General features: G+C 38.7%; 1 protein-coding gene across 2 annotated transcripts; it reads right to left on the reverse strand.

The window, feature by feature from the left end:
- Positions 1-2,477: 2,477 nt before the first annotated feature.
- LOC125359138 (dimethylaniline monooxygenase [N-oxide-forming] 3) lies at positions 2,478-21,927 on the reverse strand. 2 transcript variants are annotated; one of them, XM_048356676.1, is made up of 9 exons: positions 21,802-21,927; positions 20,221-20,358; positions 13,848-14,036; positions 13,283-13,445; positions 12,493-12,635; positions 9,897-10,096; positions 6,877-7,232; positions 4,804-4,876; positions 2,478-4,069 (listed from the first exon to the last, which is right to left on the reverse strand). In XM_048356676.1, the coding sequence occupies exons 2-9, from the start codon at positions 20,350-20,352 to the stop codon at positions 3,727-3,729; spliced, it is 1,599 nt and encodes a 532-aa protein (XP_048212633.1). In that variant the 5' UTR covers positions 20,353-20,358; positions 21,802-21,927; the 3' UTR covers positions 2,478-3,726. The 2 variants fall into 2 exon arrangements, with proteins under 2 accessions (XP_048212633.1, XP_048212632.1); XM_048356675.1 differs by having other exon boundaries at positions 21,744-21,860.
- Positions 21,928-23,529: the final 1,602 nt, after the last annotated feature.

Genomic DNA, 23,529 nt, shown 5'->3' on the forward strand with positions numbered 1-23,529 from the left:
GTGGAGTTTACTTGGGATTACATGTACACACACACACACACACACACACACACACACACACACACTATGTGACCTGATGAGATCAAGCTAATGGAAAATCCACCATTTCACTTACATGTCATGTTTTATGGTAAGACACCTGAAATTTGGTCTCTTTTAAATATATAGTGCATTATTGTTGATTATAGTCACCTGTTGTACAATAGATCTCCAAATCTATTCCTTCTACTTGAAATGTCTTAGTGATCAATGCCTTTGTGACCCCAATCACCCCTCATCTTCGGGTTCTGGAAACCATCATCCTTTTCTCTGGTTCTATAAACTCAACTCTTAGATTCTACATGTGAGTGTGATCATCTGGTATTTGTTTTTCTATGCTGCCTCATTTTTCTTATCATCATTGTAATAGGGAGGTCAGATCTGGCCAGTGCCATCATTAACTGTGGAGGAACTTCAGGTTGACTCCAGCTCAGATAAGAGCAGAAGCCAACTCCATCTTTACTAAGCTCTCCCCACCCTATCCAGGGAAGCTCCCCTTTATTATGTTTTTTTTTTTTTTTTTTTTTTTTTTTTTTTTTTTTTTTGCCAGTCCTGGGCCTTGGACTCAGGGCCTGAGCACTGTCCCTGGCTTCTTTTTGCTCAAGGCTAGCACTCTGCCACTTGAGCCACAGCGCCACTTCTGGCCATTTTCTGTATATGTGGTGCTGGGGAATTGAACCCAGGGCCTCCTGTATACGAGGCGAGCTCTCTTGCCACTAGGCTATATCCCCAGCCCCATATTATGATCAGTTATGTAAATTGACCACCTGAGGCCTGGGAGCTTCAAGGGAACCTGTGCCCTCCTATGAGTAGGCCTATCCACCTGCATCATGTGAGCCCCGCCAAATCCATTCGCCAATTCTAACTAGAATGATAGGTTGGTTAAAACAGATACTATGAGACAGACTGCAACTTTATTGGCCACCTGTGTGTGGCCTAGCATGCTCTGTAAGTGTTGTATCTTCATTGGTAGCAAGTTTGTCTGTGATGTTTGCCTTATAACCAGGCTGGAAGGCCACATGTGTGCACGGTTCTAGCTCCCGAGTCTGGGCTGTACACGTGCGGGCAGCTCCAGCTCCGGAGTCTGGGCCTTGATCCTGCACATGTGGTCGGCAGTTTCAGCTCCCGAGTCTGGGCTGCGACCAAGGCCGGTTGGTTCACTTTTTGTTCACTTTTTACTTCCCCAATAAATCTGTCTTTTTGTCATCTTGTAGCTGGAGACTGTGTGGTAGACTCTTGGGGGAACCAGGAATCCCCTCCCTTGGGGGGGGGCATTTCATTGTAGCAAACCCCCACTCTACTTCAATCATGTCCTCCTTATTTATCCATGTTGTAACAAATAATAATATTTCATCCTTTTAAATGTGGAATAGTGTTTCCACATATGTCTCACATTTCTTCATTCATTAATCTACCAATGCACACACAGGTTGTTTTCAAATCTTGGTTTTAGTAAAAAATGCTGAGATAAACACATGAATACAGTTATAACTTTGGCATAGTGATTTTAATATATTTGGATTTTTACCCAGAATTACTGGGATTACTGGGCCATATGGTACCTACACTTTTGGGGTTTTGATGAACCTTCATACTTATTTCCATAATGTGTATTCTCAAAACAATTGATAATAGTTCCTTTCACGCATCCTCTCCAACACTTGTTATTTTTCATCTTTTCAATAGAACTCATTTTAACACATGTGAGGTGCTATTTTGTGGGTTTTACTTGCAACTTAATGATTAGTGATGTTGAGAGTTTCTTCATTTATCAGTTATATATACTTTACTTTCTCTCCTTCCTTCTCTCCCTCCATTTCTCCTTCTCTATCTCTCAAGACAGAGTCTTACTATATAGCCATGGCTGGTCTCAAATTCATGGGCCTCCTGTCACAACCTCTGGGTGCCAGGATTATTGGCATGTGCCACTACATCAGGCTCAGTCCTTCAGTCTCTTGGAGGCAGGCATATGGTTGAATCTTAATTTTTTAAACCCACCCACTCACTCTGTCTTTCTACTAGACAATTTAATCTATATGTAGTCAAAGTAATCATTGATAGATGAGAGATTGCTATTGCCACTTTAAAACAATGTTCAGATTGTTGTATAAGTCTCATGTTCTTTTTTCTCCCTATCTTGTTATCTTCCTTTGTGATCAGACTTTTTGTTGTGGTATGCTTTTAATCTTTTTTTAATAGTACATAAAACTGTTATAGATTTTTTTATGGTTAGCATGAAGTTTAAATAAAATACCTCATTCTTATACTTTGTTACTCACTTGCTGATTTTGCCTTTCTACATGCCAAACAATCCACTGCTTTTTCTTTTCTTTTCTTTTTTTTTTTTTTGCCAGTCCTGTGGCTTGGATTCAGGGCCTGAGCACTGTCCTTGGTTCCTTTTTATTCAAGGCTAGCACTCTCCCTCTTGAGCCACAGTGCCACTTCCAGCCTCTTCTGCTTATGTGGTGCTGAGGAATTGAACCCAGGGTTTTGTGCATGTTAGGCAAGCACTCTACTGCTAAGCCCCATTCCCAGTCCTAGTCATTGCTTTTGTTATGCTCTTGTTCTCCCAGCAAGGAACTCTTTGGCCTTAATCACTTGATAGCCAGGTGTGAGACAAGAGGGACAGCCTCCATGCTCCAGAGCTGGCTGAAATTGTTCTAACTTGCCCATCCATCCTGCCTTGATTTTTCCTTTTCTTCAGAAACGACAATGAAAGCTTTGGTATAATGAAGGCATTGATGTTTGGGAAGAGATTAGAATGAAAGGTTAGGTTTTGGGATTGTGTGCAGGTTGAGTATGGGCAGAGTTGCCTTTGGAGGAGCAGGTTCACTTCTGGGAAGACAGTTATTTTAAGACTCACCCAACCATTTGCTGGCTAGTGAGGCTGGCAGTCTATTTCATCTGCTCTATACATTTAAAATCATTACTGTCAAACTCTTAATAATAAAATATAACAACATTCATTTTTAAAAGGAGACGTTTAGATTTATTCTGTGTCCTCAGAAGTTTAATTTGCAGTGTCACATTAAATTTTTGGCACAGTTTTGGATAATAGTGAATTTTTCAAATGTCTTTCCATCCAAATCAAAGGTCAGGTTAATGCTGCTGTTATTTTGCTGATACATGTAAGTGACTTTGTTTCCTTGTTGAGAATATTAGTGAAGTGAGTGACCTGTGTATTTTCAGTGCTGGCCAGGTTGTCTGTACTGTCTCTAGCTGAGGGAACAGAGGGTACTGCTGGAACATGTTGCACAAGGGAAAACCACAATAGGTAAACTCATTTTACAAAGGTGGCCTGAGAATATCATATCGTAAATACTCTGCCCACTGCCTACTTTATTTAGACTTGAAGCGCATATTTCAAACATTGTTTAAAGGAAAAAAAGCATCATGTCTAAATGTTTCAGGAGATGATTTAAATGAGACATAAAGAACACAATTCTGATTATGAAGTGTTAGTGGAACCTAAAGAGAAGTGATTAATGCTTAGGTTAGATCATGTGACTCTTAAAGGAGTTTCTTTAAAAGGCTAGAAAGAACTCTGCTGCCCTGGTCAACATCTATGGTGTAGGGGCAAGTGATCTCAATTGAGGCAGTAGGAGGTTTAGAAATCATCATTTTTAATAGCAAAGCTCCTGCCTGATTATGGTCAATAACTCTCAGAAGTCCTAGAGGGAATAATGCTTAGTTCAACACCAGGAAAAGAGCAATTAATAGAACAGGAATAGCAAGGAACTTGAGTAAATTTGACAACAAGCAAGGCTTCCAAACCCCTTGAACAACTCGCGTGGTCATGGGTTTCAATGTCCGGTCCCACTGGGTCAAGATGGCATGTCTGGCTCCTGGCCACTTCCCTGGGCCCACCAGCCGAAACTGGTAGGGGCTGCAAGGGCCAAAGAAAACTTCTGTGGCCAACTTGGGATCTGTGAGAAAGAGCCATGGGATGTTGGGCTTTGCCCCAATAAAGGTGGCCAGCTCATCCATATATACAATGTAGTCTGTCTGTATGGTCTCACTTTTGCCAAACCTAGAGGTGGGAGAGGAAACACCATCATGAGATTAAACTTTGTTTAGGATCAAGAACAGAGGCAACACCTTGCTTCTTTCTATCAATGAGGATCAGTGTTAACATCTGATGCTAATGAGAATATCACTGTATGTTTATCCTGTACACTGAACTGTTACCCAAGAATGTTCTTATTGATCTTATTTAGAATTGACACTGCACTTCAAGGAAATTGATAGAACATTTTTTTTTAATCTCTGTTAACAAATGATAAATTGTCCCTTGCTCAAGTCATGGCCCCTGAGCTAATCAATGGCAGAGCTAGAGTCCAGTTTTCCAGATTTGTTGTCAGGTCATTGAGTCATGTCCCTTATTGGCACTTGTTTGAAGTAATATCTGTAACTCAATTTCAGGGGTAGAGAATGGAAATTCCATATTTACGTGCTCCTCAACTTCTTTGGTTACTAGTCATTTCTGTATTTTCTTCTGTGATGTATATACTTGCAGGAGATATGGAGGGGTAAAGGTAACTCTGTAATTGAGGCTCCTAGTCTTTCTCAGCATTCTGCAGCTTGCACTTAACAGGACTTGATGTAGTATCAGGTGTGACTATTTCTTGTGTGGGCAGATGTGACTCCTAGCTGTCACCCAAATGATGTCATTCGGCTCAGTTTTACATGAAAAAGGAGCTAGTTATTCACAAATTCTGATTTTTCTATGCTAATCCTAGAGTTCCACCACAAGGGTACTCTTACCATTTGAGTTTTTTCCCCATTTTCTCATCAATATCATCCATCATATCTTTCATAGAAGGCAAAGTACAAGTTCCTGAAAAAGAAGGATGGGCATGAAAATAGTTAAATGTTTTTGGGATAGTAATATCCTTCCATTTTTCATTCCTAGTTAGTAATAGTCAAGTACATTAACATTTTCAACTTTTGGAACTATTGTATTTTAAAGAAATTTATCTAATAAGTCATAACAAAATAAAAGTGAATTGGCAAGGTATCTTGAAGATTTGAAAAAATGTATGAAAGAATTTTACTTTGCCAGAGAAAGGAATTTTGAGCAGATAAGATCTAGGATTTATGAAGCTTCATCTTTCTCTGTGGAGGTCCAATAGTTTTTGAATATGATTGAAGCAATGGACTGTTGAAAGTCACCAATTACATAAGGAGCCCTGGTATGTAAGATATGATTTGAGGGTTGCTTCCGGATTTTACGCTCATGTAAGTTTACAGAGATTTCTGAACCACAGACCCAAAGAAAGTTTATGTGCCCAGAGATATTTCAAATTTATGATTATTTCTTTGGCATTCCCTTGGAATCATTTTGCATAAGATGAGAACTTACAGCCAAAGTATGATTGCTCAAGTCCTACAGTGACTTACATATTTCCATGATTCCTGCATCCTTACAGATAGGGTCATTGAACAACTTTTGTAGATAAGGCCTAGTTCCAGATCCTGGAGCCTATCTTATCCTTGGGCAGGAAAACAGTTTGAGAAGAAAAAGAATGTTGGCCATAGTTCGCCAACTACTGCCACGGGTTGTTTGTAACAGTTCCCATGGTCCTTGTACTCTGTTTTCCCCAAAGTAGGATGTTTGCTTTCCATCTCATTTCTCCTAGGACTGCCTTGTACGTTAATTACTTATCAGTGGTCTTGTTTCCCTTTCCAGAGCTAATAACACTTGTCCTCGTAGACAGTGTTCCACACTTTCTTTAGGTCCAGTCTCCCTGGGCTCAAACCCTAAGTGGAACCCTGAATGGAATCTCCTGCCATCACCTTCCCGGCTGTGGCTTCACCAGACCATCCTCCCTTCTGAGGTAGCTGTACATCTCTGCCTAGAGGAAGAAAAGGGTCAGAGACCACTGTTGGACCATACTGATGTGATTGGCTGCCTGGTACCCAAAATATACACTGCCCAATTCTGTGCCCCTCCATAAATTGAAGAATCTTTAAAGCTCCAGCAAGTCAGAGTTAGAACTGGAAGTCTTAGATATGGATTGAAAAAGAACCAGGTCTCTTATGACTCTCTTATCCATAAGTTTTATAACTTAAGGTTCAATTAAACTTTGTATAATAAATTTAATATCTGTAGTTTTTCTTTAATCCGGGTCCTATCTAGTCTCATGATCAATATCTGTCCACAGTTAACAGCTATGTTGAAACATTAGAGTGACTCTGATCTTAGTGCCGTTGTTGGAAGATGCTTCTTTTTCCTGCCTCCTCTAAAGCATATTTAGTGTTCCCTTTTCCTTTTTAAAATGTAAGAAGCCACTATCTTGTATCTTAGAGACTGACCATTGACTAGACACAATACTTTTCCATCCTGATTGGCTTTAGCTGATATGTGGCAGGGAAGAAACTTGTACCAGAAAAACCATTACATTCCCAGAAAGCTTATTTTCAATGATTATGGATATCTGCAGTTGGTATCCAGTTGGCATACTGGCTTGGAAATACATTTTCTTCTCAACTTTCAAACAATGTCATTCTGCTCAGTTTTGCAATCATAATTTTACAAAGTTGTCTTGCATATAAGATCAAAATGTCTGGTGTTGTGTAGTTTAATGAATCATCTTGGGCAATGGTCAACTCTAAGGAATCATAAGTGACAAAAAATGACAAAAACTCCCTTAATAAGATCTTACTACTGCATATGATAACCAGAGTGACTTACTGTAGATTGCTTATAAAATAGAACACCAAAAAGTTTAGAGTTACAGATTCCCCAAACTGGATGGGTCTCTAGTAATCAGGATTATCGTTTTGACCAAAGGCCTTCTCACTAGCATTCACTGGTGAGACTCTTTGTCTACTCACCTTTTATTACTTGTGATGCCCAGCGAGCCTGGAGGTCAGTTGTGGGGATGGCAGCCCCCAGAGACTGAACAAGGCCAATCACAGCCATCGTTGACTTCTCTAGTTGAGGTGGGAAGATGCCTTTAAACAAGGTAACCTCATTGTTCCTGCTTTTGAAGATGGAATCATCAAGAAAGGGGTAGGCATTACTATAGCCTGTAGCAAAGAAAACGCAGTCAATGGCCTCAAACACGGTCCCATCTTCAAATATAGCCGATGTCTCTGTGAACTCCTTCACATTAGGCTTTATAGACACAGTACCACAGAGAATGCGGGCTGGGAGCTCATCGTTGAACACGGGCTCTTTCCTCAGGGCTCTGTATGGGCAATAGTGAGAATGATTACAACAATAATATTTCCCTTTTGTCTAATTGATATATATGCAGATTATTAAGGGAGGAAAAAGCTACTCATGATGTTTTTACTGAGCTATGGACTATCACCACTCTAGCTGATAAACACATCTGATGTGTGGCAACACGGTGAGCATCATTCTTTAACCTTTCTCTTTCCTTTTATTAATCTCCTTCCAAATTTCATAATAAACATACATACCTAGTCCCTTAGTAAAGCCTGCCTCAGGAAAAGCCTAACATAAGAATACCCAGTAGTTGAGTATTTTTTTCTTTGTTGTCTTTTACCTAGGGGCTTCTAGATCCTCTGGACCCCACTTTTCTCATATGTAATCAGATCATGGTGCCATCTAGACACTAGGAAGAAGTTTGCAGTCCCAAGCCCATACCAAGTCCTTAAGAATGTTAGCTGCTCACTGGGAACATGGCCTAGTAGCAATAGTGCTTGTCTCGTATACATGAAGCCCTGGGTTCAATTCCCCAGCACCACATATATAGAAAATGGCCAGAAGTGGCACTGTGGCTCAAGTGGCAGAGTGCTAGCCTTGGGCAAAAAGAAGCAAGGGGTAGTGCTCAGGCCCTGAGTCCAAGCCCCAGGACTAGCAAAAAGAAAGAAAGAAAGAAAGAAAGAAAGAATTTTAGCTGCTATTCTTAATGAAATATACATCCAGAACCTATCCCCTTCTTTTCTTAAAATTTTATTTTTAACTTTAAGTAGTTGTATAAAGGCATTGCCCTTCAACAAACTAGTATATGAATATGAATCTTCTTACTTTTTTTTCCCATTCTTAGTGCTTGAACCTGGATTTGAACTCAGGGCCTGGGCACTGTCCCTGAGTTTCTTTTTGCTCACAGCTAGCACTCTACCATTTGAGCCACAGTGTCGTATCTGCCTTTTTCTGTTTTTGTGGTACTGAGGAATTGAACCCAGGCCTTCATGCATGCAAGGCAAGTATTCTACCACTAAGCCATATTTCCTGCCCTAATACAATGAATCTTGATCACTGTTACTCCTTCCATCATTCTCTCCCACCTCTCCCAACTTTACTCCTTTCCTCAATTTTCTTAATTTTGTAGAATATGTATCCAATTTAATAACTGCATTTCCCCACTTCTTTCTCTGATGCCTCATTGCTAATGACCTCTGCCATCTAGAATTTTGGCAATACTCTTCAAAATTAATGGATTTTTAAAACATTTCTATTCATTTCCTGGGTCCCTCCCTACACTCAATGACAACATGGCAACCACAGCAGCTTAGAGTGATCACCAATGTTGACTTTGATCTTGTCACTTACATACCCAGATGCCTGTAGCTTCTTATTGCTACTAGAGTAGAAGCAAGACTCCTAACAATGTTCACTGCCTGGCTGTTTTCATGCCTGTGATGTTTCTGTTTTCTCCCCTGTTGCTTGCCTCATGTCTTTTCTCCAGAATTAGAGTTCATCACTGCTTGCCAATCATACTAGTCATACCCTTGAAAAGATAATGCCCTCAGGATGTCCCCTGGACATCCTTCCCTAGAGACCCTCAGGCTCATTTCCTCATTTCCCTCAGGCCTTTGCTCAAATGTCTTCTTCCTGAGACTTGCTCTGCAGACTTCTGAAAACTTTCCTGATGATCTGAAGACTTCTGAAAACTTTCCTGATGACATCGCACCTTTCCTATGTTGTTTCCTCCACAGCTCATGTTACCTCTTATGCTCTTCTGCCCTTTTAAATACTCTGTATCCGTGTACTCAGAATGTAGATTCAGTGAGGACAGGATTTCTAATTTTTTATTTATTGCTCTGCCTACAGGACCTAACATAGAGTGAGTGATGGAATTTATATTTGTTAAGTTAATAATTTCTTCTGATTAAAAAAGTTGGGATCTTTAATTCATATCAAAGTCATTTCTTAGGGGATGGGCCTGGGGGTGGAGATATAGGAGAAAGTGAGAAGGAAATTAAAAATGCCAGGCTTGTGGCAGTGGTTGTTTAGCAAGAGTGAGTCATGAGGGGATGATGAGAGTGTAGTATGGAGAAAGTGCTCTTGCTTTGCTTAATTCAACCTGGCCATTAATGGCAGGAGGCAGAAAACGTGCCCAAAGCACTAGGGGCTCTGGAATGTACAGGTCTTGATTTGCTTTGATTGTAGTTTCTCCTTCCTGGATGTGGGATTTTGGTGAAGTTACTAACTGCATTGAGCTTCAATGTTTTCATCTCTAAAACTGATATTCTAATTGATCCCCCTTCATAGTTGTGAGCAAAAAGTGAGATAACACAGTTGTCAGATTCTTAGTAGACATTGGATAGAGGCTGGATAGCACACTGAGATGGGTTAAGTGCTTAAAACAGGTTTGCTATGGCTGCTTCTGTGTGTCTAATTGCAGAAGTATTTTTAAAAATTTTCCAGCTTTGCAAATCTAATTTGCAGCTCTGCACATAACTTTATATAACTTTCCAGCTCTGCACATCAGGAGAACATGTGGAAATCACTTCTAATATTTGTAGTTCTTTATCCTCTGATATATGAGAGGTGATTACTATAAAAGTACATTCATTTCTGTGAGGCTTACAACACACAGCAAAGATTGTTGACATGGAAGTGAGAATCAGCAGGCATAGCATATTGAACTCTACCTTACCCATTTAACGGCATCAAACCATAGTTCTCATGTTTGTATCTTGCATTCATCTGCCTTATGTACCACCAGTCAGAGATGGCTGTCGGTAAGTTGTTCTTGAGAAAGGTTTGAAATCGAGTGATACACATCATGTCCCAAGGCAAGCCATCATCCCACACCCGGCTCATCACCCACGATCCACTTCTGGAGCTGATGATGACCTTCAAAAACACCAATTCAACCATGAAAGGAGTGGCTGTTCATAAGGGATGCTGGAATATGCTCCTCAGACATGACTCACACCTTTCGGAATGGGTTTACTACCTCAGCTCTTGGGAGCATGGCCATTGTGGAGTCAAGGGGAGAGAAGAGAAGAAGAAAGGAGAGAGGAAGTGGGGGAGGAATACAGTCATTACATTCAATGCACATATGTGACAACAGAATTAGGCAACTTGAGGGGATGTGTGGAAGATGGAGGAAGATGGGGAAAACTGATAGAAGGGTTGACATTGATCAAGATGCATTGCGCTTGTATAGGGCATATTGAATTGAGACCTCTTTTGTATAATTATATAAAAAGTTAATTACAAAAAGAGAAAAACCCTTAAAAGTAAAAGTTGTTTGGGATGAAGAGATGAGACTCTTTCAAAGTCCTTGGTGCTTTCTGGGTTCCTGTATGCACTGAATGGTCAATGCAGACATAACAGGCTCAGGCACTCACTCTACACAGAATAATTCCAGAGGACTTTTTCCGTGTAGGGCAAAAGGCATCTTCCTTCTCTTCCTGTAGTTTGTTGATGCTGAGAGAATTCTCAGACAGACTTCTCACTTTCAGGAATCTATTACCCTATTCTATAAGGGGAAAAATGTTGTGTTTAAATCAAGTCTCCAGTAGAGGTGCCTGACCGCCGAATTCTAGTTATACTTCATTTAGTGTTTATTTTACTATGGCTGTCTACAAAGAACCCACTATGATCTCAAAGTATTTAATTTAAAATACTTGCCCCCCTACTAAATGAAGGCAAGAAATTTAGAATTAGAAAACCATAGGTTCAAATGCGGATTCCTACTTGCTAATGATGTGTCTTAGGAAGATTGTCTAAGTTCTCTAATGCTGTTTCCTTACTTCTAAAATGGGAGAGAATCAGACCCTGTCTCATTCCATTTGTGTGAGGATTCAATGTGAGAAAGTGGGTAACAATGGCTAACCCTGCCTTGTGCGGCGCATATGTTCAATAAACATCTGTTCCTTTCATCTACTGTTATATCTTATCCATAAAGTATACAGTTTTTCCAAGTTTCTTTTTGTAAAAAATAATTTTAAATAGAATACATTTCTTATAATGGAAGCTAGGAAAATAAGAAAGGACTGAATTATCAGTTAATTGAGCTCAAAGTCTTAGTCTTTTCTTGCTTCTAATAGATCACATGTATAAATAAAAATCTAACTCAAGTTTTCATCATATCCTTACTTGGTACAAGAAGTATTTAAAAGATTTATCTTTATTGACAGAGTATCTGAATTCTTTAGCCTGTTACCAAAGTCTTAAAAAGATTTTTTAAGCTGACATCAATCTTTATTTTGTGTTTCAATTCCTGTAGCTATTCTGTCTGTTTTTGGGATCAGGAAAATCTGAATTTTAGCTTTCTAATATTTCTCTGGCTCAAACATTAATTCCCTGTCTGATTTTCAAGAAAACATTTGGCGTTTCTGGCCCTCAGTTATTTTTCTATAGAATGAACATAACAAAATTAATTGCCTTCTTCCTATAATCAAAGGAGCTTATTTCTTTGGAGGTAGTTGAGCACAATAATGCATTTTACAAATTGTTATTATGAAGAACATGAAATTCATGCAGTACTGATCCATATCTTTGTGATTTGCTGACACCATTTTCCTTCACAGACTGCTTAGAACACTCTTCCACCTTTATAATTTATATTTATCTTTTAAAGACTGGCTCAGTCTTCCTGAGGCTCCAGGTATATAATCATTTAGACATGTAGTATCTGAAACACTCTCATTTATTCTTTACTCCAGTAATAGCTCAAACATTGCTGTGATGTGCTACCTTAAATCTTGAAGGTATGCTTAATACATACATACATATGCATCAATATTTAAATTTCTTAAGGAGATCTTACTTCTTCCTGCTAGACTATGTGGTTTCTTTCTGTGCCTACCTGCTATCAAGTACAATGCATTGACAGAGTAATAGGAATGTATTTTCATACCATTTGTCCTATCATCTCCTTTTTTTCATTGCATGAGATAACATGGTATGAAATTGGACATACATTGGGGATGCCTAGGAGACCTACTGAGGATGACTTGTGTTGAGGACACATAGCATCAATAGGCATAACATCTGGAAATATGATTCCTATATTTGGGTTTCTGCACAGTCAATCATTTTCCAAAGCACTTAAACCTTTGTTCAAACTCATGCTCTAAAGGCCCTGCACTATCTCTCTATCCTTTCCTGTTAACTGTAAGTTAAGCTGTATGCAATGCCACTTAATTACCTTATTCTACCCCATTGCATATGACCGCTTTCCAAAGAAAATACCTTTCTATCACTTTAAGGTTATCTACTGAGGATGTGGGGTGTGGTACCTTTTCAGCTGTGTGGCTGAGTTCTGTGGCAATGTCACAGCCTGAGTTTCCCAGGCCAATCACCAGGACTCGCTTCCCCTTCCATATTCCTGGTTCCTTATAGTCCCTGCTGTGGAAGCATTGGCCTTTAAAGCGATTCAATCCTGAGTGAAAAATAGGAAATTATACATCAGTTTGATTTCCACTAAAAAAAAAAGCCAGATTTCAGAGATGGGCTTGTGGCTGACAGTCACACAAATAAGGAAACTTACATTCTAAATACGTTTACTACAACAAAAATGTATTTGAATTTACATGTCCATACTTTAAAAAAAGACATTGCAGTGATTTGGTATGGTTTAAGTACATCCTCAATAGGACATGTTCTAGAAGTTTGGTCCTCAGCAAGGGCACGCATGCACATGTGCCTTTAGGAATGGGGACTATAAAGTAATGTGATCAGTGCTAATCTAGTAGAGTGAGTTTTGTTCCTGAGAGAAGGGTAAATTGGGGGTTTGGACTTTGAATTCTCCTGGCTTCTTATCTCATCATGTAATCTCCCCTTTCTGTTCATGGCTGGTATCTTTTCCATTTTTCCTACCATGCTGAGATACAGCCAGGGTGCACTGAGAAAAGCCAGCACCATGCTGGCTGGCTCTTCCAGCTCCCTACAATTGCAAGCCAAATAAACCTCTTTACTTTATAATATACCTAGCTTAGGCTATTCTGTTATAGTAACATGAAAGACACTAATTCAGACATCATCAATATATTCATTCTTGTCAGACAGTAGCCTAAATTTCAGCCATACCTGGAAAGGACTCCTTTGGTAGGTTAGGGTATACGTGATGCCCTGAACAAATCATGACAGCATCAAAGACAGATGATTCTTTTTGGCCATCCTTTTCAGTGATAACATCCCATTGGCCAGTAATTGAAAAATCAGCACGTTTACTTATTCTGGTTACAAACGTCTAAGAGAAATACAGAAAGAAAGCCTTCTTTTCTAGGCTAATAGGTCAATTTGGCTTAAGAAAAAGAATTAATTAGTAAGGCACATTTTTATCTACTCATAATTCCCTTTGAATAAATAAAAGCATAAACTTATCCATTATTTTATAGATTATAGCATATATAATTATATGTAATGTACATCATATGATATATAATATGCTATAAAGTAATTACATGATATGTTACATATAATGTATATTATATTACAATATAATTATATTCTCTAAATCTTGGATTAGAGAAGCCATACTTAGAAATGTGAGCAAATAAGCATGAGACACTGGAAAAGAAACCTGGGAAGAATGGAACAGACATCCTCCTCCTCGTTGTCATGCTCAGCCAGTGTGTGGATGGCATCTTACCTCAAATTGTATGTATTTTAGAAGGTTCTTCTCTCTGGCAAATGTAGTGATATATTCCTGGAGCTTGCTGTTGTGCATGAAGTTGGGGAAGTCATCGGGATATGGGAAGTCAGGAAAACACATCATCTCTTTGGAGGAGTTGGTGAAGACTGATTGGTAAATGCTAGCTCTGCCCTCTTCTGCAGAGTCCTGGGAGTGAATAGTTTCAGATGCAAGAACACTTGTGAATGAGTGTATCGATTCTGTTCAACAGAACAGAACATCAGTACACTGATAAGTTGGCCTTTATGCACATGTAAGAGCATACATCAGTAAATTAATTTCACTCAAACAATCAGTGCTTATCAGAATAGCTTATCAAGGGAATGTAGAATATAAAGAATATGCTTTTATCCATGATAAAACAATTCCTTTCTATTTTTGCAGTATTGGAAATTGAATGAGGACTGCTTGATTATGCTCTACCAGTTGACTTTTACCCCCAGTCCTTTTGTTTTTAGTTTGTTTTTCAGATAGAGTCTCACATAGCTGGGGTTACAGGTGTGCATTACCATGCCTGGTAAACAATGTCTTCATGTCCTTTTCAAAAATATGCAACTAAGATATTTCCTGCAGTTCAACTTCGCATGATTTTGATGTATCATATTGAAAAGATTGCTGGTCAGTTTGTAAAAGCAAATAATGAGAGACAGTTGCCAACTACTTATAAGATTTGCAAACATGTTAATATTAGAACTTAATTTAAGCTTAAAATTAGGCTTAGAATTTCTATCAGTACAAGGGTGAACAAATACAACTAGATACTCACGAGATACTTTATGGAAAATGAACTAGATACCTTGTGGGTGGGGACAGGAGGTAAAGACTAGGAGAGAACAACAGAAGAGGGGCCATGGTCCAAAAAGAATCACCCTCACTACTGTACTACTGTACAGTACTACTGTACTTCTCTTATAGCAACTGTGTAATAATAAAAGAAGTAATATAATGGTTTTGAACCAAACACATTGAATTATAGGCATTGACACTTTTTGAACATTTATGTAGAGAACAAAATTTCAACTTTCAGAAATGTTAGTATACACACACACACACACACACACACACACACATATATGGAATTATGCTAATAAAAATCTTACAGGAGTTAGTAAGCGACCAGAAGAAAAAAAAAAGAGAGAAAACTGAAGAAAGACTGATTGCCTGTAAGATCAGGATATTGTGTTTGTGGTTCTCAAACTTAGCTACACACTGGAGTAAGCAGAGGTGCTCTAAGAACATACACTTGGCCTCTACTCTCAGAAAATTTGCTTTAGTCAATCAGGAACTTTAAATACTTTCCAAATAATTCGGATGTCTGGCTAAGTTTGGCAGTCATGGTGTTGAATGAAATAAATAGAAGAAGCTAATGACTAACAAAGTGCAGTTCACTATGTAAAAGCACATCTTATGACATGTTCATGAAGGCTCTTTGTGCAAGATGGTGGATGAGAGCCAGGTGTGGAGGTATATGACTGTAATCTCAGCTGAAGAGGAGGCTGAGGCAGGGGGATGGTACTTTGAGCCACACTGAGTTATACAAAAAGTTCAAGGACAGCCTGAACTATGAAGCAAGATTGTTTCAAACAATAAAGTAAAAATAAAGCTGTTGAAAAGAACAGAAGGTATCAAATGAAAAAAGAATCCTGTTAGGAAGGTGTGACATTGATCAAGAGGCCTGTACGCATGCACTGACATGCTGTACAAATATTTAAAGCTAATGCCAAATAAAAAGACTTCAGAGAAAAAAAAAACCCTATGATTGGGAGCATGATAAAGAAAATGAATTGTAACATAGCTTTATGGAATCACCAGGTTCCTTCATGACAAGACTACATGTCTGGGTGAAGTCTCTTTCTTAAAAACACCCCTACAGCGATCCATTAGACTGCCTGGATTTTGTCCTGATGTTCCATGAAAGACCAAACTGCAGATCTCTGTTGCTAATTTCATATCAGCAAGTTCTGACCAGTAGAAGACTCTAATTTGAGCTTGTGAAACTCAAAGCTGTCAGGACCCCCAGCAAACAAATGTTTAGTGTAAGATTGGGATCGTTTAGTCATGACGAAGGTCCCTGTGGTTGCAGCTCAATCATGACAAGGCAGTATGGAGATTAGCTTCTTTGTTTTAGAAAGCAATGGGAATATGAACTAGAGCATGCATCTTCTGCTGTTCACAGAGTCGGTGCACTTAAAAAGGGGAGCTGAAGACATTTGTAGCTTTTAGTGAGTTTAGGAAGTATGACAGGAATGGTTATCAATACAGGAGGAGGAAACATTAAGGAACAAACTGATTCAGATGGAGCATTTCCCTTGAAGATTCCAAATCCACAACTTTGTGAGCCCTATCATGACACAAGTGGAAAATTCCACACCTGGCCTCACATCCTGGATCAAATGCAGGCACACTAAAATTACCTCCAGATTGTGAGTGTAAGGTACATGCGTGAAACATAAATGAATTTTATATATAGACTTGTATTTCATCACCAAGATATCTCTTTATGTGAATATAAGTATTCCAAAATCTGAAAACCTTTGACCCTGCACACTTAATATAATACTCAAGTTGTAGATCAGAAAAATCCAGAGAAACCAAAAATAAATATTGCAGGCAGAAGAAAAGAGCTTTGCTCATAAAATTTCTTGCCCAAATCTCTGTTTATACTGGATTATTGTTTATATTGCTGCTTAGAAAGGCCTTGATCATTCACCTAGTCATAAAGCACTTTAATCTGTGATCAAAGGAGGGAAGTATGGAAATGTCCTTTTTCAATCAGGGTCCAAGAAAGAACTAGACGGTCACCGGGAAGTCCTGTAGGAAATCACAAACTGTAACCTCTCTGTACATCAGTTTGATAATAAAAATTTGGAAAAAAAAGAAATCACTACAAAATATACAGTAACTTCACCCTTAGTCTATGATGCTTAAACAGTGTTTGGATCTCATTGAAAGCAAAAGGGAGTTGAAAGAATATAGAAACTAAATGTCATTGGAATACATTATAAAGTAATATACTTTTCTAACACAATCACATAATGTGAATACTGAGTATGTTGCTGCAGACTCCTGATTCTGTTTGAGAAACAGTGCTCTTCCCAATTATCATTTGTGAACTATAATCTCCTCGTACTGGCGACACAGGTAAGGAAACTGGGAATAACAAAATAGGTTAATTTCTTTTTTTTTTTTTTTTTTTTTCTCAAATTTTTATTTTCAAACTGACGTACAGAGAGGTTACAGTATCATACGTTGGGCGTTGGATACATTTCTTGTACTGTTCTTGTAGCTGCTGTAATAAGTTGCTCCTGAAAGAACAAGAATTTGTTCTCTCTCCTTCACTTGTGGAATTCAGCTGTTGGAAATTAGAATCACTGGGCCCTAAAAAGGCAGCTGGTCATGTTCATTTCTAGAGGCTCCGTGGGGGAGAATCCATTCTTTGCCTTTACAGCTTCAAATGGATGTCGGCTTTCCTTGGTATGTTTGAGCCACTGAGATGTTGCTGGTATTCTTTGGCTGTGGTTCCTTTGTCCATCTTCAAATCATAGCACAGCATCTTCAAAACTCTTTTGTTTAGATACAATCATCATATTGTGTTCTCTTTTTTTCCTCTCTTTTTAAAATCTCCATCTGCTTCCTTCTTATAGGGGGATATGTTATGGACAAACTGGCTAATTCAAGATGGTGGCTCCATCTCAGGATTTTAAGCTGCGTCAGATCTAAGGACATCTTTTGTTTCCTACAAGGTGGCTCACATAGTTTCCAGGGGTTAGAAAGTAGCTAATGGATTCACATGTACATGTCTACTTGGCAGAGTCCTCATTTTGGTTTTATTTTTGTGTTTGTGTGCTGGAACTGTGGCTTGAATTCAGGGCTTCGCACTCTCACAGTTGACTATCACTTAAGCCACATCACTAGTGCAACGTTTTGTTGGTTAATTTGAGATGGAATCTTGAAGGCTTTTCTGCTTGGGCTAGCTTTGAACTGTGGTCCTCGAGTAGCTACAATTACAGGCATGAGCCACCAGCCTCTGATGAGTCTTAAGCTTCAGGAGGGTGCATTGTTCTTGATTCTTCTTGCAGCAATCAGTAATTATGCAGTGTGGTAAGACCAAGCCAATACCTGAGAGTTTCAACTAGAAAATTTTGGGCACTATTTTATTGTACAAATCTATGAGTTACTGTGGAGATAAAATCTGGTACATGTATGTAGCATATGTATGTGACCAAATCACAATAGTGAAAATGTTCATCTTAAACATTTTTCAAAAATGATTAATACATAACAATTGTACTTGTTTGAAGTGACACTTCAAATTTCCATATGTACCCACAAATCAAGATAATGAACTCTCTCATTTCCTTTTCATCACTTTGTGTTTGATGACTCCAAGCTCCTCTCTTCAAGTTTTTTTTAAATGAAATATATATTAAGTTATTTTAGGACACTAGAACTTACTACTTCAGTTCAATTATATTTGAGTTTCTACTATCTAATCTACTGTCCTATTCTCTTCTCTGTCACCCACTTTCTCAGCCTCTAGTAATTGCTATTACAGAACAAATTGTTCTTTAAATATCCACATATGGAAGAGAATATTCACCATTTGTCTTTATGTGTCTGACTTTACTTCATTTAACATAATAGCCTCCAATCCAGTCCTGTCCATTTTGCTACCAATGATAGACTATTATTCTTTTTCAAGGTTGATTGTTATTCCACCATAAATATATTTGTTGGCTATTTCATTTTCTCCTTTTAAGACATGTATACTCATTACATTAACTTTTTCTAATAGGATATTTTTTATTGAGTCTTTTAAGTTCCTGAATATTCTGGATACTAATTCCTTGTTAGATGAATAATTTGCAGTTTTTATTTCCTATTCTGTAAATTTTCTCTGCACTCTCTAGATTTCCTCTGCACAGTAGATTAGTTTCACATAATCTCACGTGTCTATTTTTGTTTTTATTTCCTGTGCTTTGGAGCCCTAGAAAAAAACCAAACACACAACAACTCTTTACCAATATTTGAACTATTCCCCCCATATTTTCTTCTAGTAGTTTGAACTGGTCTTCTACTAGCAGCTCCAGATCTTACAGTTATGGCTTTGATCCCTTTTGAATGCATTTCTTTGTACAGAGTGAAAAGGATAGGAGTCAAGTTCAATCTTCTGCATGTACATATCCGGTTTTCCCACACATCTTACACAAGGGGCAATGGTTCTCTCAGCAACTAACTCGGAAACTGTGAAAGAAACTGTGAAAGTAGTTTTACAATAGCTATAAAAATATAGCCAAGTCCAGTTCCGGTGGCTCACAACAGTAATCCTAGCTACTCTGGAGGCTGAGATGTGAAGATGCTGATTAACCAATTATGAAGAGTATGATTAACAAATTAACCACCAAAAAGTCAAAAGTGGAGATGCAGCTCAAGTGGTAGAGCATCAACCTTGAGTGAAAAAGCTAAGAGATAGCACCAAGTTCTAGTAGTGGCAAGCAAACAACAAAATCAGTCTAAAACAAACCTTAGGAATACATTTAGTTAAGGAACTGGAGGACAACTACAGTGGGTATTATCAAACCTTGATCAAAGAAATCTAAGACCCCCAAAATGAAGAAGCCTTGTGTTCACAGATTTGGGAGGAATTAATGTTAATATGTTCGAGCAATCCCCATTAAAATAACAATAGTATTCATTATAAAACTAGAAAATTCTAAAAATTCTAGAAATTCTAAAATTCTGTGGAAACACCAAAGACCCTTAAATAGCCTCAGCAATCTATAACAAAAGAAATAAAGCTATATGGCTTAAAAAATCAAAATTGTATGACACTACCACAAAAATAGACCAAATGGAATAGAATATAGAGTGTCCAGAAATAACTCTGTGCTTTAGTCACCTGATAGATGACAAAAGTGCAAAGTAAAATAAACCCAAAACAAAATAAAACATCTGACATTAAAAAAAAAAAAACACAAACCTTTGGTCTGAATCAATAAGAGGACATTGTCAAACTCATCATTTTTGAGTGAATAACTCATGTTCCTTTATTATAAACAATGGATTTTTTTTCTGCAAGCAGCTCTTGTTAATGATTTTTCAGATGTGCATTTTGTTTACAAACTTTGTCCAAACCAGCCTGTGGTCTCATTTACTTCCAACCTGCAGGGAAGTTGTTTTCCAACCTGTTGCTGATGTTATGCAGTGTGGATTTAAACACAACTAGGGGTCACAGCTACCACAGCAGCAGGTGGGGAAGTTGTGCTCAGGTCACCTGTTGTTTATGCTTCCTATCTCCCTTCCCTGGGGGTCCCAATGCTGCCCTACTCACAGAGAACTTCCACAGGCCCCCGATGTCACTGCTCCTCTCGAAGCAGGTGGGCTCCAGTCCTTCCTCCAGACAGCTCCTGATGGAGGCCAGGCCGCTGACCCCGGCTCCCACGATGGCTACTCGCTTGCCCATGGTTGCCTGTGCAAAAGCCCAGAGAGAGTTTCCAGCAGCAGTATTGCCCACACTTCAGTTTGATTTTTGGTTAAATAAGAGTTTACATTTGCACCCAAGAAAAAGAATATGGAAATCATTTCATGTGGCATGCTGCTAAAATGTAAAGAGAATATTTTCTCTCCACAAATGAAACATTTTGTTTTCATTTGGTCCTCTAAGAGATCCACAGGTGATATACACACCACCCACAAACACACATGTGCATATTTGAGCATACAAATATAAGTGTGTATACATAAATAATTGCTCCTGTAATCTCTTAGGGACCAAAATCTGAAGATGCTTAAGTTCTTATGAAATGGCCTCATATCTGCATCTAATTTAAGCACATCTACCTTTATTAAAAAAAATGTTTTTGGTAGTACAGGAATTGAACTCAGGACCTTGTGCTTGTTAGCTAAGTACTCTAGCACTTGCATCATGCCTTAGCCCTCTGAGTCTTTCTGTCTGTTTTTCACATAGGATCCTGTGCTTTTGCCAAGAGCTGGCCTTGGACTATGATCCTCTTATCTTCCCCTCCTGCCTAACTGTGATTATAAGTGTTTGCCATCATGACTGGCATGTCTTTTGAGAATTTCACTAACTTTTCCTGGACTAGCCTCAAACCATGATCCTCCTGCCTCCTGTGTAGCTGGGATTATAGGCTTCTCCTATATGCCTGGCTTTTTCCTATATTTTATTTTTTTTTCTTTTCCTATATTTTAAAGTACCACTAGATTACTTACAGTTCCTAATATAATGTAAATGCTATGTAAATAATCATTCAATATTGTTTAGACATTAAGGACAAGAAAAATGTTGTGTGAATTCAGTGCAGATTCAGCCCTTGCAGGCTTTTCCACTCATGGCTGGCTGAATTTCTAGGAGGGTCTCTCTCTCTCTCTCTCTCTCTCTCTCTCTCTCTCTCTCTCTCTCTCTCTCTCTCTCTCTCCTTCACATGCATATGCATGTGTCTCTGTTCTACCTGACTTAAGACTATAGATGTTTCTATTTTAGTGTGCCAGGTGATTACTTCCTTTCTTTTGTTAGTAGCAGTAAAACAATTATCTTAAAGCAATTCTTCCCATTTCCTAATCTTTTCTTGGTTCTGAGACTGTCTTTAGCATCTACTACTATTTCTCCTATTTGTCTAGAGAAAGTCACAAAGCAATGAAAGAAAGAGAGACTGAGAGAGAGGGAGAGAGAGGGGGGAGAGAGAGAGAGGAACAGGAAGGGAAGGAGGAGAGAAGCAGACAAGGAGAGACACTTGTATGCTGAGAATCATTATCTATGAAAAGTTCCTAAATTACATGGTATTCTCATTTCAGCCACAATAATATGAAAAGCACCACATACTCTTCTTTACTTACCATCTGACCTTCTCTTTCCTCTTAGACTATAAAATATCACTCGTGTATTTAATCCTACCTTTTCTTCACCTTCCTTTATTCTGAGTGTCCAGGCTGAATCTTGTAGGGAGTTTGAAAGAGAATGCTCTACTGAATCCACATTTGAAAGGATTATTGCCAAAAGGGAGGAGCTGTTCTTAAAGAGGTAATCATTTCTTGGCCCTCTAAGGAGAGAGCACACCCCCTAGTTCCCTGGGAGGTGGGACTATGGACCAGACCTTAGGTTCTCCCAGCTCCTCTTCTCTGTTGATCACAATGAACATGGTTTACTGTCACATTCCTGGGTCCACTACTGGGAGCCAGGTAGTTTCTGTAGGTGACATTGTATTTCTACTCCATTTTACTGTGGTATTTCAAACTTTATCTTACTTTCCCCATTCCTATTTCTTTTGTTGGTGTCCCATAGTGCTTTCCAAATATTGCACAAAATTAGGCACGTATTTGAGATAGTCTAGGAGCAAAGGTGTCTCTTCTGTGCTTATGAAAATCATTCTTGGCTAGAAAGTTATACAAAAAGAACATGTGCCCAGAGTTGACAACAGGGTTATGTCTGCATAGAGAAATCACTGTGTTCAAGGAAATTGTTGCTTAGGCTGTTGCAGGTCTTCTGTGGGTAATCTGGCTTAAAGTTTCAAAATAAGTATTTGCCATTGTATTTTAAAGGAATTTCATAAGAAAAAATTTCCAAATGAATATTCTTGCTAATTCAATTTACACTCCAGGTGAAGCTCTTTCTAGTGTGTAAACATGGTGACTTCAATCCTGTTTGCTCAGAAATGAAGTAATAGAATTATTTCTCAGTTGGTTGTAAACATAGCAGAAGACTAAGTTATCATTTATTTCTGAAAACTGCTCTGTTTATTTACAAACACAAATCTCACATGCTGCAACAGTGACCAAGAATAACAACAACATATGAGGATGTGAGGAAAAAGAATTCTTACCCACTGCTGGTGGGAATGTAAACAGTCTAGCCACAACAGAAATTCACTGGAAGTGAGAGGCAGGAAAATGGCAGAGTAACGGCCAGAGTAATGGAAGCTCTCTCTGACCAAATAGAGATTTAAGTCCCCAGCACATAATTCACCTCCAGAGAGTCACACCACTCAAGCTTTGGTTATACAGAGATACCCACTAATAAGGCAGAATTTATATGAAGGCAGAAACTTGTGAAGAAGTGCCCAACAAGGTGCTCCCCACCTCTGTGGCTACACTGTGATCAGGCAGAGTCAACAGTGTACCTTCAGTGTGGAGTTTACGTCTGTGTATGGGGGAGAAGCACAGGAACAGGAACACATTGAGATGGCCACATCCAGAGGCAGAGATGATTTGCCATGACAGGGCTAGATGGTCTAAACAGACACAAGGAACTATGAGTCACCACCAGGGACATCAACCCCAGGAAGAACAGCTTGGAATGAGCCACTGCTGGACTGGAACCCCCTTCCCCCCACCCAAGAAGCGGTGCCATCTTGGAAAGGTGCAAAGAAACCTGAGACCTTTCACAACTTCTCCTGTGGCTACCCGCATAAGACACAGACTAGCCCCATAACAGTGAGCAATAAGGTCCTGTTGGTCTTAAAAAAAGATTATAAAGTATTTTTTAAAGAAGAATTAGCATGGAGATTCTCAAAGTGCCCATCAATTATGAATGGATAATGAAAATGTCACACACACAGACATACACACAGACACAACTTTACTCATTCTTAAAGAAGAACAAAACCATGCCACTTGTAAGAAAATA

Source organism: Perognathus longimembris, chromosome 11 (genome assembly GCF_023159225.1).
Source record: "Perognathus longimembris pacificus isolate PPM17 chromosome 11, ASM2315922v1, whole genome shotgun sequence".
Taxonomy (NCBI): Eukaryota; Metazoa; Chordata; class Mammalia; order Rodentia; family Heteromyidae; genus Perognathus; species Perognathus longimembris.

What these genes read in the sequence shown, in the direction of transcription:
- LOC125359138 (XM_048356675.1), bottom strand. An exon ending in ACCAAAGGAGTCCTTTCCAG is followed by an intron (nt 12,636 to 13,282) that starts GTATGGCTGAAA and finishes TTTTTCACTCAG; the next exon opens with GATTGAATCGCTTTAAAGGC. An exon ending in GGCATCACAAGTAATAAAAG is followed by an intron (nt 4,877 to 6,876) that starts GTGAGTAGACAA and finishes CTTCTTTTTCAG; the next exon opens with GAACTTGTACTTTGCCTTCT.